The sequence below is a fragment of the Lepeophtheirus salmonis genome, chromosome 1 (genome assembly GCF_016086655.4).
Source record: "Lepeophtheirus salmonis chromosome 1, UVic_Lsal_1.4, whole genome shotgun sequence".
Lineage (NCBI taxonomy): Eukaryota > Metazoa > Arthropoda > Copepoda > Siphonostomatoida > Caligidae > Lepeophtheirus > Lepeophtheirus salmonis.
This window is the reverse complement of record NC_052131.2, coordinates 44,689,065-44,703,079: the sequence shown is the minus strand read 5'-3', so window position 1 is coordinate 44,703,079 and position 14,015 is coordinate 44,689,065. Positions and strand designations below refer to the sequence as shown.

Here is a 14,015-nt window from a genome sequence, read left to right as displayed (position 1 = left end):
GATTACTACAAGATACTGTATAGTTTATTATTTAATAAAATGATAATTTGGTATTTAAATCAAAACATGGTTAGATAATTATAAAATATAATATTACGTAAATAGATATAACTAAGTGTGTAAATAGCAAAATGAAGAATTGAACTAGGAAAAAGAAATGTTTAACTCAATGACAAAGAAGCAGTAATGCCAGAGTGTGATCAAATGCATCATGTGTTATTTCAATTTCTTCCATTCTAAATAAATAAATGATAAACTAGGTAGCTTGAAACAAAGTGACGCGCGAAGGGCGTAAATTTCTAGAGGAAGTAGATATTATACATATTTGGATTTAAAAAAAAAAACATAAAAAGGATAACGATTAGAAGAGAAGATCTTCATCATGATCATCCTCAAAGATATTGCCTCCTCCCGACACTTCAATATCCAGCCCTTTAGCCTGTCTTTCTTTTCGTCGAGCAGCCTCTGCCTCCTCTTTTGCCTTCCGTGTTCTCTTTTTTTTGTCTTGAACTTTTTTGAGCCTAAAAAACTCTTCTCGTTCTAATTCATCCAGCTCTGTGATGATGTAGGCCAAGGTTCTTTCTATTCGTGGTATAATAACGTACTCGATGGCATTAACACGGCGATTTGTGACTTTGATAACTTCATCCAGTGTAATAAATGATGTTTGCAGAGAGGCGAGTTCAACTAGGAGACCAACAGCTTTTTGATAATTTTTTTTTAGCTTAGTCAATTGTTGACCTCCTCGTGCGAGACCTGCGAGTTCATAGGAGTCTCCTCCATCCTGATAGGATTCAAACACTGGGAGATTAACACCAGCTACATTATCCTTCCTTGTTCTGACTTTGACTTGAGCCTTGTTCACATTCTGAAGAACGGCGTGACTAAAATCTCCACTCGCAAACTTAGCTATAATTAATACAAATGTCAAATAAAACAATGCGCCTTACAACGTCAATAATTGAAAAGTTTCAATGATATTTCTACTACTAAAAAGTATGATGTTCTAACAAGTAGTTCGTACCTTCCGCTAGAGAAAAAGAAGCCTCTTTCATGACCTCCCCCATGGTTTGCTTGGTGTCCACTATCTTTTTGAGAATGGACCTAAATCTCATTTGGAGCGCATCCGCCTTTTTCTTTAACAAACTATGACCTTTTTGTGCTCCTTTAAGGCGACCTTTCATAAGGGTTTGAGCACCACGGCTCGGGAAAACGTTGATACGATCATTCCCAGACATCACTCTTGATTAATAATCAATATTATTATTTTATATTATATTTATAACAATCAAGTTTATATATTTTTTAAACTGAACTACACAATTGAACTGACGAACTCCTACTTTTAACTTTTCGTTCCGTTCGTATATTTGTACAATAGTCGATATGACAATATAATTATCTCTTAGTTTTTATTTTATGAAATGGAAGTAGATTGATCATATGACGTTGCCCACTGCTCTTTATTCTATGTACTTCGTATGTTCATCTAGCTAGCTAGCTCTCCTAGCTAACAGCTAGCTGCTAATTCCCTTCTATTATAATTTTTAATAGTAAATAAAATATTATGTTATTGACTATTGTATAACTACATAGTTCTAAAGTTACCATTTCCTATTCTCATAACGCCTTATTTAATTACATTTGACAACATTTGTGTATCATATCAACCTAACTATTAATTGATGTTAGCCTTTTATTTAGATCTATTTAAATTTTGTAGGTGATTATGAATAATATAACTACATGGACATATTTTGAACTTTACTTTAAATTCCTCATTTCATTTTAGAATTATGACTTGTAAATCTTACTTATACAAGTAAAAACTTATACACGACATATAAATACAGCAAAATTTACATAATATAAAAATATTGATCGAAATATAATTATGGATCTAGCTATTATTAATTACCGAAATAGCCAACAGGGATAGAGTAAATGTTATTACCTAATTAATTATTATGTGCATATAATTTAGTTGTATACCCTTCAGACATAATTACTAATTTTAATTAAATGTGGTTCTACTCCAAGAGTAACCAATTAGGATCCAACTCTTAGTAACTCCAGTCATAGAGAAAGAAATATATTTTTTTTCTCTAGCTATGCTTAAAGCCAATAATCAGCTCACCCAATACAGATAAGCATAGATTGAATGAGGACGCTAGTGTCGCGTGAGATTACATCAACTGTTGTATGCCCCCGCTGTATGATATATAAATGAGCGGAGTATATTATATAATATAATATACTTTCTTTAGTATAATTATACAGTATACTGTATACAGACTGATCTATTCATTGAAAATTAAGAGAAAAAAAAGATAATTTTTTCTATAGATTATTATAGCATTAATACTCCGACAACAGCTGACGTCAAATTGAATAGTAACAACCTCCTCAATAAAAACTTCATTGCTCTCTACCTATATATATGTATAATATTCTATATGGCTCATCCCTGCTAAATAAAAAAAAGAAAAAGTAAATTCTAGCTATTAGTACTTAAACATAATACAATATTATTTTTTGATGTATTGAATGACGTCATTCAAAACATTGTATCATAATTCGTAATAATAATAAAAAAAATAATAACCGCTTGTCCCTTGTATTGAAACGAGGACCCCCGTCATCAATAGCTAAAAAATGTCTTGGTGCACAGAAACTCTTTTTCTCCGCTAGAGTTAGTAAATTTTGAGATATAATTAGGAGTTATCAGTTATCACTTACATATCTAGCATATATTTCACTTTTAAGAAGATGCTCCTTCGAGGTCTGGAAAATTAACCTAGCTTAGCTAGAGTAGATTTTTATCATATGGAGCTTTGTTAATCGACTAATTTGTTTATTAGATTTCAAAGATGATGATGTTAATTAATGTAAAAATATAAGAGTATTTAATCATTTTAATATGGAGTCGAAGTTAAGTCTCGAATCCAAGTTCCCAACTCAGACAATAATTGACCATTGCGTCTTAAATTATTCATTTATTCTTATACTAATAATTATTATAGTTAATAACAATCAATAAATGATAATTGAATTATTGAACACTTATCTTCTCTTTGGGTGGGATATTCAAAAAAGGAAAAATCAAATCAGCAATTTTAAAATCACGATTAAAATCATCTTTTATTATATTCCAGACTACGTCAGTAGGAAAAATAACAGAGTTGACGTTAAATGAAAAGCGACATCTTGCGAAAAAGTGTTAAAATGCTGCACCATTGTATCTCCTCAGGCTAACGGTCGCGTTTCGTTACTTGCTTTAAAGCTTTAGTACGCTGGAGACGTACGTACGTACGATCGAATGATCAATCCTTCCTTTTTCTACTCTTTCATTTGATGAAATTAATAAAAACTTTTATCAACCACAATATTCAATGAACAAAAATAAAAGTAGGAGGATTCCTATACTTTTCCTATTCTAATTCCTCAATTATGAGTGATGGTGTCATGAAATTCAGTGACAAGTTCGTAATGAGACTTTCATTCAAAATTTTAAATTTGTCCTATTATTCAATAACTATTTATATATTATATAACACTCATTTATTTTTGAAATAATTATTTATCTTTGCTAAACAGTATAATTATATTAATTTTTGATATACTTTATTTTTTCAGAGTGAAGAGATTTGAGGAATTGACGAATTCACATGTAATTGATAAAGAAGCTTTAAGAGGATTTTGTACGTCAGGAATACCAGATGGGGGTGGTAGAAGATCATTGGGTTGGAAAATACTTCTGAATTATCTACCTGAAGAGATAAACGTGTGGAAGGAATATCTTGCCAAACATCGAAGTCTTTACGGGTCACTTATTGGTGGGTTGGTTTGTGTGGATTTGTTACTTCGTCTTCTTTCTCTTTCCTTGTCCCATTCCACTTTTATAAATTCATAGTTATGCAGAGCCTCATTTGCTGCCCTCAACGACTGGGTCAACTCTTGAATATCCTTTTCTAATAATCTTATAATGTCTGAATAGTTATTTTCTTTCTTACAACTAGGAGTATTACTCCTATCTTCTCTCTCATAATTATAATAATTATTATTATTCATCTCACTAGCTTCAAAATTATCTTGTATTTTCTTTTTAAGGTTTTTTTGGACCTCCAATTTGAGAGCATTTTTCAATTCTTGGATTTTTTTATCCTTACATTCTGTTTTCTTTTCAAGGGAGTCAATTACTTGCCTCTGTTCAATTATTATATCCTTTAAATTCTGATAAAATTTATCCATATTTTCCTTCATTGAATACAATTCCGTGAGTTTCTCCTGAACCTACATAAATAGAAATCAGTACATTAATGGAACTTGAAAGATATCTTACTTACTCGCTTAAATTCCTTATGTAACCGATTACTTTCCGACTTTTCACTTGACATGGCCAACTCTAGTTCATCCTTTCGTCTATTTATTTGAATATTTTGAATGAGTTGACCTCTAATTTGCTCTCGAAGTATACTCACCTCATCAGATAACTGATTTATTTCAATATCATATCGCTCTTGTTCACGTATTTGGCCTGTAATTTTATCTGCACACTTGTGCTCTGTATGTCGCAGATCATTCTTTAAAAGGTTTGTTTAGTATGCGTTTTAATATATTATATATACAATATATATATAAATTAAAATTACCTTCATTTTTTCAATTTCCCTTGAATGTTTAGTCTTAAGTGTTTCCAGATGGGTTAAATTATCATGAGATATAATTAAATATTGATTTAATTCTTGATCCTTTTCTTCCAATCTTGTTCTTAGCATTTCATTTTCCTCAAGTATTTCCTCAAGTTTCCTTCCAAACTGTTCAGTTAATTCGCTCAAGTCTTCTATACTCATAATTATTGGTTCTTTTCTTTTTTTATTTTTAGAAGAGATACTCACAACACCGAGTGAAGTAACGGATCATCCGTTGAATCCTAATCCAGAGAGCCAGTGGCAGTCTTTTTTTTAAGGATAATGAAGTTCTCCTACAAGTAATAAAATGGGTATCATTGAAATGTTAAGAGTATTGGTTTAATTCATTTAAACTCTTAGGTGGATAAAGACGTTAGAAGGCTATGCCCAGATATATCCTTCTTTTCCCAACGTTCATTATATCCCCTAGAAGGAATTATGATTGGAAAGTATGATAGACTTCATCATCGTGTTCAACAAAAGTGTCTTACATCACAGACTGTTGAGCGTAGAGGATTAGGGATCTCAAAATTGTCAGAGTCAAAAAGCTGCTGAGGACTATGCACCTTTAGGAAAAGGAGAAGAAGCTCACTGGGAGGTTGTTGAAAGAATACTATTTATTTACGCGAAATTGAACCCAGGACAGAGTTATGTGCAGGGAATGAACGAAATAATTGGACCAATTTATTATGTATTTGCCTCTGATCCAAATAAGGAATGGGCTGGTCTGTATAAAGAAGAATATACAATTAATTGTATATGTATAAAATCTTTTTTATTTATTTAAAGAATTTGCAGAAGCAGATACCTTCTTTTGCTTTACAAATCTTATGTCCGACATCCGTGACTTTTTTATCAAAACTTTGGATGAATCCGAAACGGGAATTAATGGAATGATGATTAAGCTCATGAATAGAATTAAGCAATTTGACTCGGGTGTAGAAAAAACGTTGGTGGCTCAAGGAATTCGTCCTCAGTATTTTTCATTTCGGTGAGATACATATTTATTAGATCAATTAATCATTAATGTACTATAAAAATAATTATATCTATAGTGTTTTATTTTCTAAAATGATTTCAGATGGCTGAGTCTTATGCTGAGTCAAGAATTTCCCCTTCCTGATGTGCTACGGATCTGGGACTCAGTTTTGGCTGATGATACTCGAAGAGAAACTCTGCTAGATATATGTTTAGCGATGTTACTTCTTGTTAGAGAACAAATAATCGTTAACGAATTTTCCGATAATATGAAACTCCTTCAAGTAAGTCATACGAAGCTATTTTTAATGTAGAGGTTTTAGCTGTATGATTACATATCTAATTTTTCTGCTTAAAACTTTACTAAATGCTCAGATCTATATTTGTTACATTTCATTCTTTACAGAACTATCCTTCAAACATTGACGTGCAAAATATACTTTCTACTGCATCAAGTTTAATGCCTTAAAGTTTTCAAAATACATATTATTGTTACTTCTTGTTACGAGTTGTGTGTACCTGATGCAAGTACTATCTGTTTTATACTCCCCTTATCATATTTAATTAATAATTATCAGTTTTGCAACTAAATTCCTTCTACTTAATTAACTAAGAGCTCTCTTTGAATATTATCGATTATTATAAATCTATGTTATCAATGATTTTTTTTTTTTTGGATTTATACTAATAAAAACAAAAAGGTTACTAATAAAATGCTTAAAATACCTCAAAAATGTCCTGTAAAGCGCTATGACGAAGGGATTCACTCTTATTTCTATGAAAATACAACTCAGCAGAATTGGATTAATTGAGGAAAAACAAGAACTAGTTTTAAGTAATATATTCCCAAAAATTAATTCAAAAAATACGGCGGGAAATTATGTAGTACTTAGGTGCTGTTTGAGACTTAATGTAAAAAATTACATTATTATTACAAAATAAAAAAGTAGAGAAATAATGAACTTGTGTATAATATGCATTTAATTAACATGGTTAGAGAGAAAGAATACAAAAATTATTTAGATAAGTTTTTTTTTCTATCCCTTTCAAGTGCTTTGTCTTTGGCTTTTTGATAGAGAGGGAGGAGTTGTCCCTGATTAGCAAGGGTTTTAAGGAGCTCAATTATGAATGGAAGGTAATTATGACGTCGTCGAATATTTTCAAGCCTCCACTTACTACGGCGATCTGACTCATGGTTTATGAGTTGCTGGATCCTCAGCTCTTCTGCCGAATTATTCTCCTCTTTCTTTAATTCAAAAGAATAATATACTTATTAGTTATTATGAAATTAATTCCTTCCTTACCTGACATTCCGCTAATTGTTTCTCTAAATGCATTAATTGATCACGGACAATGGCCATGAGGTTAAAGTGTATTTCTCCTGCTTGATACTTGGCCATTCTCTGCTCAATGATTGGACGAACTACATCTAACCAGTCAACATCCTCGGAGACTGGGCCATGATCAACAGGACCTTCTTTAAGTCCGTCCAATTCATAGAGTCGACCATTCATGGGTATATAGCTCACAAAGTGATAGACATCATCATCCTTGGAGGCCATTTTAGAGTCAAATTCGAAGAGTGTCTGTTTGGCAAAAGAATTATGAACGGATCGGATTTCATCAGAGTTTGAGAGGGAGAGTCCTTTCATAGCTGAATCGAAAGAAGAGCAGAATTCCTTGAAATTCGAGAGTGTGGTGCCCAACTCTAGCTCCGGGTGATCCACATTTAAAAGAACAGAGAGAATGGCTTGCGTGGCACAGGCATTGTTGATGACCTAAATCACAAAATACCAGGAGTATGACTGATGCCCACCATCATACGAAGTCTTACCTGTTTGGCGAAAAACATCTTGTCTACCCGGGAGTCCAAGACCACAGTTCCCTGTGGATTGTGATCCGGAACCATTTTGAAAAGGAAGATTAATCCATGCACCGGCTTCAAATCCACGAATTGTTCCTTATCCAAGCTCCATAGCTCCTCTACTTGAACACCCTTTGTCCCAAATTTATGAATGAGTTCTGTGAATACTCCAGGATCACTCTCGATCAAACACCAGTTCCCAGCACTCATCCCGATCTTTATTAACAATTATGAAATCCTTAGCTAGTAGCTTATAAATATAATTAATTCAAGTCACGTGACTTTGAATGATAACAATATCAACAACTCTTCTAGTATGTATACAGTATATTACGATTTATATATATACTCGTATGTCATGAATTGCAGTATTGTAGTATTACTTATTAGTTATTACTATTAGCAACACTATGTAGTATTAATAATAAACTTAAACAGGTACACTACACAATATTGCTGAAAAAAATTTCTAGCTCTCTTTTTTTCTTTTTTAATTTATTATTAATCTAGTTAGCGTTCCAATCTAGCTCTATTATAAAGATATTTAGCCATTTCCTTATTAGCTGTCTCACAAGTAACTCAGTCATATCTATTCTCGGGTATGGAAACGATATAATCTATTATATATGTACATACGTACGAATGTTCTACCAATGAGTTATTATACTATACAAAATAAAAGTATAATATCTCATTGGTTCTACATAGTTATTTTACCATACTATTTTATATAATATATATTTGTACATTTATCTAAGTAAATACGTGTATTCGACTTTTCCTTTCTTTCTAGCAAGTCATATAGTGATAAAGTATCATTTGTTTATACTGATGACTCGTAGACTTATACATATGTATAGATAGGAATGCTGATGCGATGATCACTGAGATTATAAAATTTGAAAACGCACAATCTCTCCTCATTGAATATTAAGTACGAGAAAAACTCATCTCTCGTTCATGCTTAATAATGCCTGATATGATGCTGCATTCACTTCTAATAGTCATATTTTTAATTAGGTACTTTTTACTGACATCATCATAAGCTGAGTAATGAAGCCACGGCTCATGAAAACATTGAACAACATTAGTGAAAAAAAAACCTCTCCCGCAGAGAAAGATAAGTTAAAATCCCACGCAAATACCCTCTTGATAATTATTCAAGCGAGCTCACCAAGCCCTCTTGCCTCTTTCTCTCACTTTGCTCTATCAACTGTCATTAAAAATTCCTACAATTCAGTTCATCAAATATTATAAAAAATATATATACTAATTAATATGTTGTAGCTTATGACGTCCAGTCATTCAATCTGGTGGATATGTGTTTGGAGGGTGGAATGAATGGGAGATGGGGGGGCGAACACATGGGTTCTGAAGAATTAGAACTACATCTATTATTATGCTGTATTTATTTATTAAATTAAATGGAAGTAAAAAAGGGGTCATGGAGCAACTCCTCCCAGCTTCCTCCCAAAAACTAGCTACTAGCTTCTACTTGAATTTATTCCCTTTTCTTCCTTTTTCAACTTCTTTTCCGGACTTCGCTTCTTCTCAGTTCTCCATTTTCCCTTTTCTTTTTTTTCCCAGCTAGCAGCAAATGATGGAAAATAATAATGAGTAATAAATATGTTTCTTCTCAGCTCAGCTTCCACATCACCAAATAAAAATACGGCAGGCAGTGTAGCTAGACAAAGAAGAGTGAGGAAGAGGAGAAGTAGGAATGAAAGAATAACTTTCAAAAAAGAAATAAGGACGCCATAACCCGTCAGTTAGCGGACAATCAAAAATAATAAAAATGGTGAAATTCCTAGGAGAGATCCTCTCCTGCGCAGATTAACGGACAAGGGCCCGCTGTAAAAGAGGACGTGATTTTAGAGTATAATATTACATTGTATGTTGTACAACTTACAATAACATAGGTTTCTAAAAGAGGATGCAGCATAAGCGTAAATGAAGCGTCAATTTATGAAATTTCTGTTTGGTGTTACGAAATGAATGCTTACACACATATTCTATTTCATTAATGATGGTACAATGCAGTTCGTAGTTACAGAAGGTTTCTTCATCTGGTAGCAATGGTATATTTTTATTGTTATTAAATATGGCGTCGTCTTTTTTTATAGTATTTATTGTACTCATTTAGCTACTTAACATAGAGGAGTAAAGAAAATAGTAGCTATGGGCTGCTGAATTCTCTTTGTTTCCCTTTACTACTCCTACTGATATCTTTCATTTAATATGATTATATATGAATTATATCGTTGCCTTCAAAAAGAGAAACAACATCAATGATATATATGCATTTTATAAAAATATGTAGATGGATGGATGAGTCTGTGTACGAATGTATATAGTAGTGTAATATTATGTGGTATGTAATAATATTTTTGGAAATTTTCTCTTTTTTTCTTTTTTAACAGTAAAAAATAATATTGTGAGGGAAAAAGGAGGAAAGAAGAAGAGCAAGAAGAAATGATTACTAGTGGTGTGCGTGTGTGTAAGGTGAGGCGGAAAGAGAGAGAGGGGAGGAAACCTTGTAAACGGGCGTGCGTGGCGTGCGTTGGCGGGTCCGAGGGATGGGCGAGCGCCGAAGGAGGGAGGCCATTTTTGAAAACATTTCACTTCTTGTTCCTGGAGTGAGTGGACGAACGTTGTGTGCGTTTCTATTCATCCTAATAAATAATAATATGAGAGAAGGTCTCTTCTCTTCTCTTGTTTTTGTGTTTCTTCTTGTTCTTCACTACTTGAGCAGCATTTAAGTGAGGGATAGAGAGAGAGAGGGGGGAGCGTCAACGCGTCGTTTTTTATTATTTTTTTCTTCGCAGTATATTATATGAAGATATATAAGGGTTCGTGAAAGAAAGTGTGTGTGCACGCTAATTTACTCCACGGAAATCTGTCTTTTCGGAGGTATGTATGCTCTCTAATATCCGTCAACGTACCTAACGTAGATTTGTTTATTTACTTTTTATTTTTCTCTAACTTCCATCAAGGACTTAGTTTGAAGTGAATTGAATAGCCTAATTATTGAAACTACTAAGTAGTAATAGTTAATAGCCAAGGAAGTTGTACACGAGAATTGGTTATCTAGGAGGAGGACCCAACTGCTATGAGCACCAGTGGAGGCGGAATGATGTCAATGCCAGATCTCCATACCGTTGCAGCGGCTGCAGCGATGGCTTCCGCTCAGGAGGAAGCTCAACAGCAACAACAACAGCCTCGACTCTGTGCTGGACAGAAGTTGATTCGTCGAGGTTACCAACAGGAGCTTCTCTCACAGGCCAAGATCCTCTGCGACCGTCAAGACTATGTGGACCTGAACATTTACTGTGAGGACGGAGTAGTGAAGGCGCATCAAATGCTCCTGGCTGTTGCCTCTCCCTTTCTTAAATTACTCTTCCAAACAAGTCCCAACTATGGGCTGGATGAAATATCCATCATCCTTCCTGAGGTCAAGTCCTGCTTGGTTCAGGCACTCATTCACTTTGTATATACAGGAACTGTTGTCTCCAAGGAAGACCATTTCTACAGTCTTATGAAACTTGTCTATGCCCTCAATATCAATGCCTCCATTGAAGCAGAGAGTACGAATGAGAAGCCAACTACTTTCTCAGCCCCTGCATTGAGTCTCTCGGAATCACACATGAGGATCACTCATCATACTGTGGGTCTTCATACACTTCCTCCCATGATGCCTGTTCAACACCATGTACCACCGCCTGCTAAAATGCCTCGGATTGCGGGTATTCCACAAACTATCACCCTGGCTCAACAACACAAGGCTCTACCCATACAACTTCCCCAAACACCTGTGCCTCTCGTTAACGGAATATCCCCGTCCGCTCTTCCCACGCAACCCGTTAAGCCAGAATCCGTCTCTTATATTCAAATTGATCCCAATACGGGTCTCTCATACAAAATGGAGATGCCCAACGGACAACATTTGACCACAGTTCCAGCGTCTAGCGCTGTTGCTGCTGTCACTGGAGGACAACAAGGATCCTCAGATGATCCCCTTGCTACCATTATGAATGAAACAATCTTCACTGAGACATCGGGAGGTAAGTCATGTCTTTTGTATATGTACATCCACTTCCCAATTATTCACTCATTCACACTCTTTCTTAGGTACTATGTACACAACTGAAAATGGCCAAGTTGTATATGCAACATCAGCTGTGATAGCAGCTCCAGTGACCACATCAAGCAGTGCCGTCATTGCAGCAGGGAACATGACTTTAGCCAATACTGGGCCTAAGAAAAGAGGCAAAAAGCGCAACGGTAAAGAAAACGCAATTCTTGCTGAAAGTGTGGATGATCTGCCCTGTGCTCCTGACGATGAAGATATCAATACACCTTATTCGTGCGAAAACTGTAACAAAACGATCAAAGGAAGGGTCATGCTGCAAGCACATCAGTTTCAAGAGCATTATGACAACCCCGAGATTGACAACATGGAAATTGGGGACAAACATGCATGCAGAGTTTGCCTCAAACTCTTCACTAGAAATTCAGATGTAAAGGCTCATATTCTTCGAGTTCATTGTGGAGATCGTAGATATCCTTGTACAATGTGTGGAAAGAGATTCAAAGAAAGTACTCACCTTCGAAAACATTTATATACACATACAGGTGTTAACACTTTTTTAAATATATTGTTTAAAGGGAGGGAAATGGGAGGTGTAAGCTTGTAAATGCCTTTGCGAAATTAGTGATCTCTCTTTCTCCTTGATTTAATTTATCTTTCTAGTATGGTATATCAAATTGATCACTAAAGTAGATATTGAATCATATTGGTTTAAAGAGAGCTTACTGTTTTGTTAATTAAATTGCAGTCTTTTGGTTTAACTTTTCTGAATGTAATACTCCTTGGCAATTCGCCAATTATCAAATCCTTCTTTGTACTCAATTGTTAGATAATGAAGGGATATGAATACTCCTCCATTGTTTTTGATACTTGTACAATACTTATAAGATGACTAATTAAAAAAAATATATTTGGTTTTTTTAGGTGAAAGGCCACATTTCTGTGACTTGTGCAACAAGGGTTTTCAAACCAGCTCAGATTTGAAACGTCATCGTAGAACTCGAGTTCATCAGGAGCGAGTTGAGGGTAGCCGTATGGCGGCTGGAAATCCGGAGGAAGTTATTCAAGCACCTCAACCCCCACCCCCTGCGCCTGAAACTGTGAAAACAGAATTGAATAGATGGGAGGAAGAAGAGGAGGATTCTGCAAATGCAGTGAATATGGCAGGAGCTGCTGCCGGTGCTACTTCCGTGATTGTGTCCACCAGCTCTATCAATTCCACTGCGCAAGCCTTGATTAACAATATAACGCAGCCGTTAGCTCCGGTTGTTGCTGCAGCCGGTTCAACTGTTGCTGTTCAGCAGGTCCCAGTTACTTGGACGACTAGTCAGCAGCCTGGATCTTCGACCACCATCGACATGAAAGCAATTGGAAATGTAACTTGGAACAACAGTAACCAAATATCCCTGCCTGTTGTAACGACAACAGCTCCGATTGCTGTCACCACTTCAGCCTCTACTTTGGATCTGAAAGCCATTGCTGGGGGATCTTCTGTTGATATCAATGCCCTTAAATGGCCACAGCAAGCGACTGGTCGTCCACAGACTGCTAAAAATGGACAAGTTAATAAGCGAAGCTCTTCCGTTGAAAGCCCAGTTCAAGATGAGGAACGTCTAACTGTAGTAGAAGGGGATGATTCCTCTCAAGATGTCCCCATGGAATAGAAACTCCGGTGATTTTGTTATAGGCTTCTTTTATTTTATTATTATCTATATAATTATTATTATTATACTATTACAATGATTATTTTTGTCATCATTATCACCATTTACATTTTTTGCGTCCAAGGTGACTAAATAACTTGTCCCCCTTGGTGGTTGACCATTAAGTTTTGTTCATATATATAAATATAAATATATATATATACATTTTTGTTGCTCCCACTGTTGTATTTATGTAAGTATATATGAGTTCTAGTGTGTGAGCATGGCTCTTGATATCTGAATTCTCTTCAGATTATGGGAAGAAGGGGATTTTAATGTACTCGATTTATATGTTCAAAGGTTAATATAATAGACATCATATTATGGACTCAATTATTATATATTTTATATGCAATTATATATATATGTACTTTATTAATTTTTCTTCAATATACATATATATTCTGTTTATTTAATTCTTTTTTTTTTCTCTTTGGTTCCGACACGTGCACATAAATAGAGATTTTTGACAATCATTGAAGAAATATTATATTAATATTATTGAATATTTAAAAGCCCAATACCCTCCCCCACCCCACAACTTTTAAGTAAGGAAAAAAGAAATGATTTATATATATATATATATATATATACTGCATACACACACTAATAATATAAGTCGTTGTAATTCTACTACTAAAAGTATAAAATATATTCACACACAACTATTGTTAATATTTATATTTGTATCA

General features: G+C 34.4%; 5 protein-coding genes across 5 annotated transcripts; 2 read left to right on the top strand and 3 right to left on the bottom strand.

Moving 5' to 3' along the window:
• Positions 1–2: 2 nt before the first annotated feature.
• Positions 3–1,515, bottom strand: LOC121131603 (V-type proton ATPase subunit D). The gene is made up of 2 exons (XM_040727002.2): positions 1,025–1,515; positions 3–909 (listed from the first exon to the last, which is right to left on the bottom strand). The coding sequence occupies exons 1-2, from the start codon at positions 1,236–1,238 to the stop codon at positions 362–364; spliced, it is 762 nt and encodes a 253-aa protein (XP_040582936.1). The 5' UTR covers positions 1,239–1,515; the 3' UTR covers positions 3–361.
• A 1,755-nt stretch (positions 1,516–3,270) lies between these two features.
• Positions 3,271–6,403, top strand: LOC121131493 (TBC1 domain family member 13). The gene is given in 9 exon segments (XM_040726923.2): positions 3,271–3,482; positions 3,637–3,836; positions 4,886–4,959; positions 4,961–4,990; positions 5,052–5,233; positions 5,235–5,416; positions 5,481–5,682; positions 5,773–5,953; positions 6,076–6,403. Coding segments are annotated over 9 exon segments (1,146 nt in total). The 5' UTR covers positions 3,271–3,450; the 3' UTR covers positions 6,139–6,403.
• Positions 3,547–4,886, bottom strand: LOC139907475 (uncharacterized). The gene is made up of 3 exons (XM_071893903.1): positions 4,653–4,886; positions 4,347–4,583; positions 3,547–4,293 (listed from the first exon to the last, which is right to left on the bottom strand). The coding sequence occupies exons 1-3, from the start codon at positions 4,851–4,853 to the stop codon at positions 3,820–3,822; spliced, it is 912 nt and encodes a 303-aa protein (XP_071750004.1). The 5' UTR covers positions 4,854–4,886; the 3' UTR covers positions 3,547–3,819.
• A 221-nt stretch (positions 6,404–6,624) lies between the features above and the next one.
• Uch-L5 (ubiquitin carboxy-terminal hydrolase L5) lies at positions 6,625–8,092 on the bottom strand. Its single transcript, XM_040726933.2, has 3 exons — positions 7,504–8,092; positions 6,974–7,447; positions 6,625–6,915 (listed from the first exon to the last, which is right to left on the bottom strand). Exons 1-3 carry the CDS (start codon positions 7,741–7,743, stop codon positions 6,685–6,687), a joined length of 945 nt encoding a protein of 314 aa, XP_040582867.1. The 5' UTR covers positions 7,744–8,092; the 3' UTR covers positions 6,625–6,684.
• Positions 8,093–10,642: 2,550 nt separating this feature from the next.
• LOC121131442 (uncharacterized) lies at positions 10,643–14,000 on the top strand. Its single transcript, XM_040726880.2, has 3 exons — positions 10,643–11,594; positions 11,662–12,165; positions 12,545–14,000. Exons 1-3 carry the CDS (start codon positions 10,643–10,645, stop codon positions 13,282–13,284), a joined length of 2,196 nt encoding a protein of 731 aa, XP_040582814.1. The 3' UTR covers positions 13,285–14,000.
• The last annotated feature ends 15 nt before the right edge of the window (positions 14,001–14,015 follow it).

Excerpts from the sequence above, each read along its gene's own strand:
- LOC139907475 (XM_071893903.1), bottom strand. The coding sequence starts at position 4,853 with ATGAGTATAGAAGACTTGAGCGAATTAACTGAACAGTTTGGAAGGAAA. Across the intron at positions 4,584-4,652 it reads GGGAAATTGAAAAAATGAAG|AATGATCTGCGACATACAGA; the intron begins GTAATTTTAATT and ends AACCTTTTAAAG. Across the intron at positions 4,294-4,346 it reads TACATAAGGAATTTAAGCGA|GTTCAGGAGAAACTCACGGA; the intron begins GTAAGTAAGATA and ends CTATTTATGTAG.
- LOC121131603 (XM_040727002.2), bottom strand. The coding sequence starts at position 1,238 with ATGTCTGGGAATGATCGTATCAACGTTTTCCCGAGCCGTGGTGCTCAA. Across the intron at positions 910-1,024 it reads TTCTTTTTCTCTAGCGGAAG|CTAAGTTTGCGAGTGGAGAT; the intron begins GTACGAACTACT and ends TATTAATTATAG.
- Uch-L5 (XM_040726933.2), bottom strand. The coding sequence starts at position 7,743 with ATGAGTGCTGGGAACTGGTGTTTGATCGAGAGTGATCCTGGAGTATTC. Across the intron at positions 7,448-7,503 it reads AGATGTTTTTCGCCAAACAG|GTCATCAACAATGCCTGTGC; the intron begins GTAAGACTTCGT and ends TTTGTGATTTAG. Across the intron at positions 6,916-6,973 it reads AACAATTAGCGGAATGTCAG|AAAGAGGAGAATAATTCGGC; the intron begins GTAAGGAAGGAA and ends TTTGAATTAAAG.
- LOC121131442 (XM_040726880.2), top strand. The coding sequence starts at position 10,643 with ATGAGCACCAGTGGAGGCGGAATGATGTCAATGCCAGATCTCCATACC. Across the intron at positions 11,595-11,661 it reads CTTCACTGAGACATCGGGAG|GTACTATGTACACAACTGAA; the intron begins GTAAGTCATGTC and ends ACTCTTTCTTAG. Across the intron at positions 12,166-12,544 it reads ACATTTATATACACATACAG|GTGAAAGGCCACATTTCTGT; the intron begins GTGTTAACACTT and ends TGGTTTTTTTAG.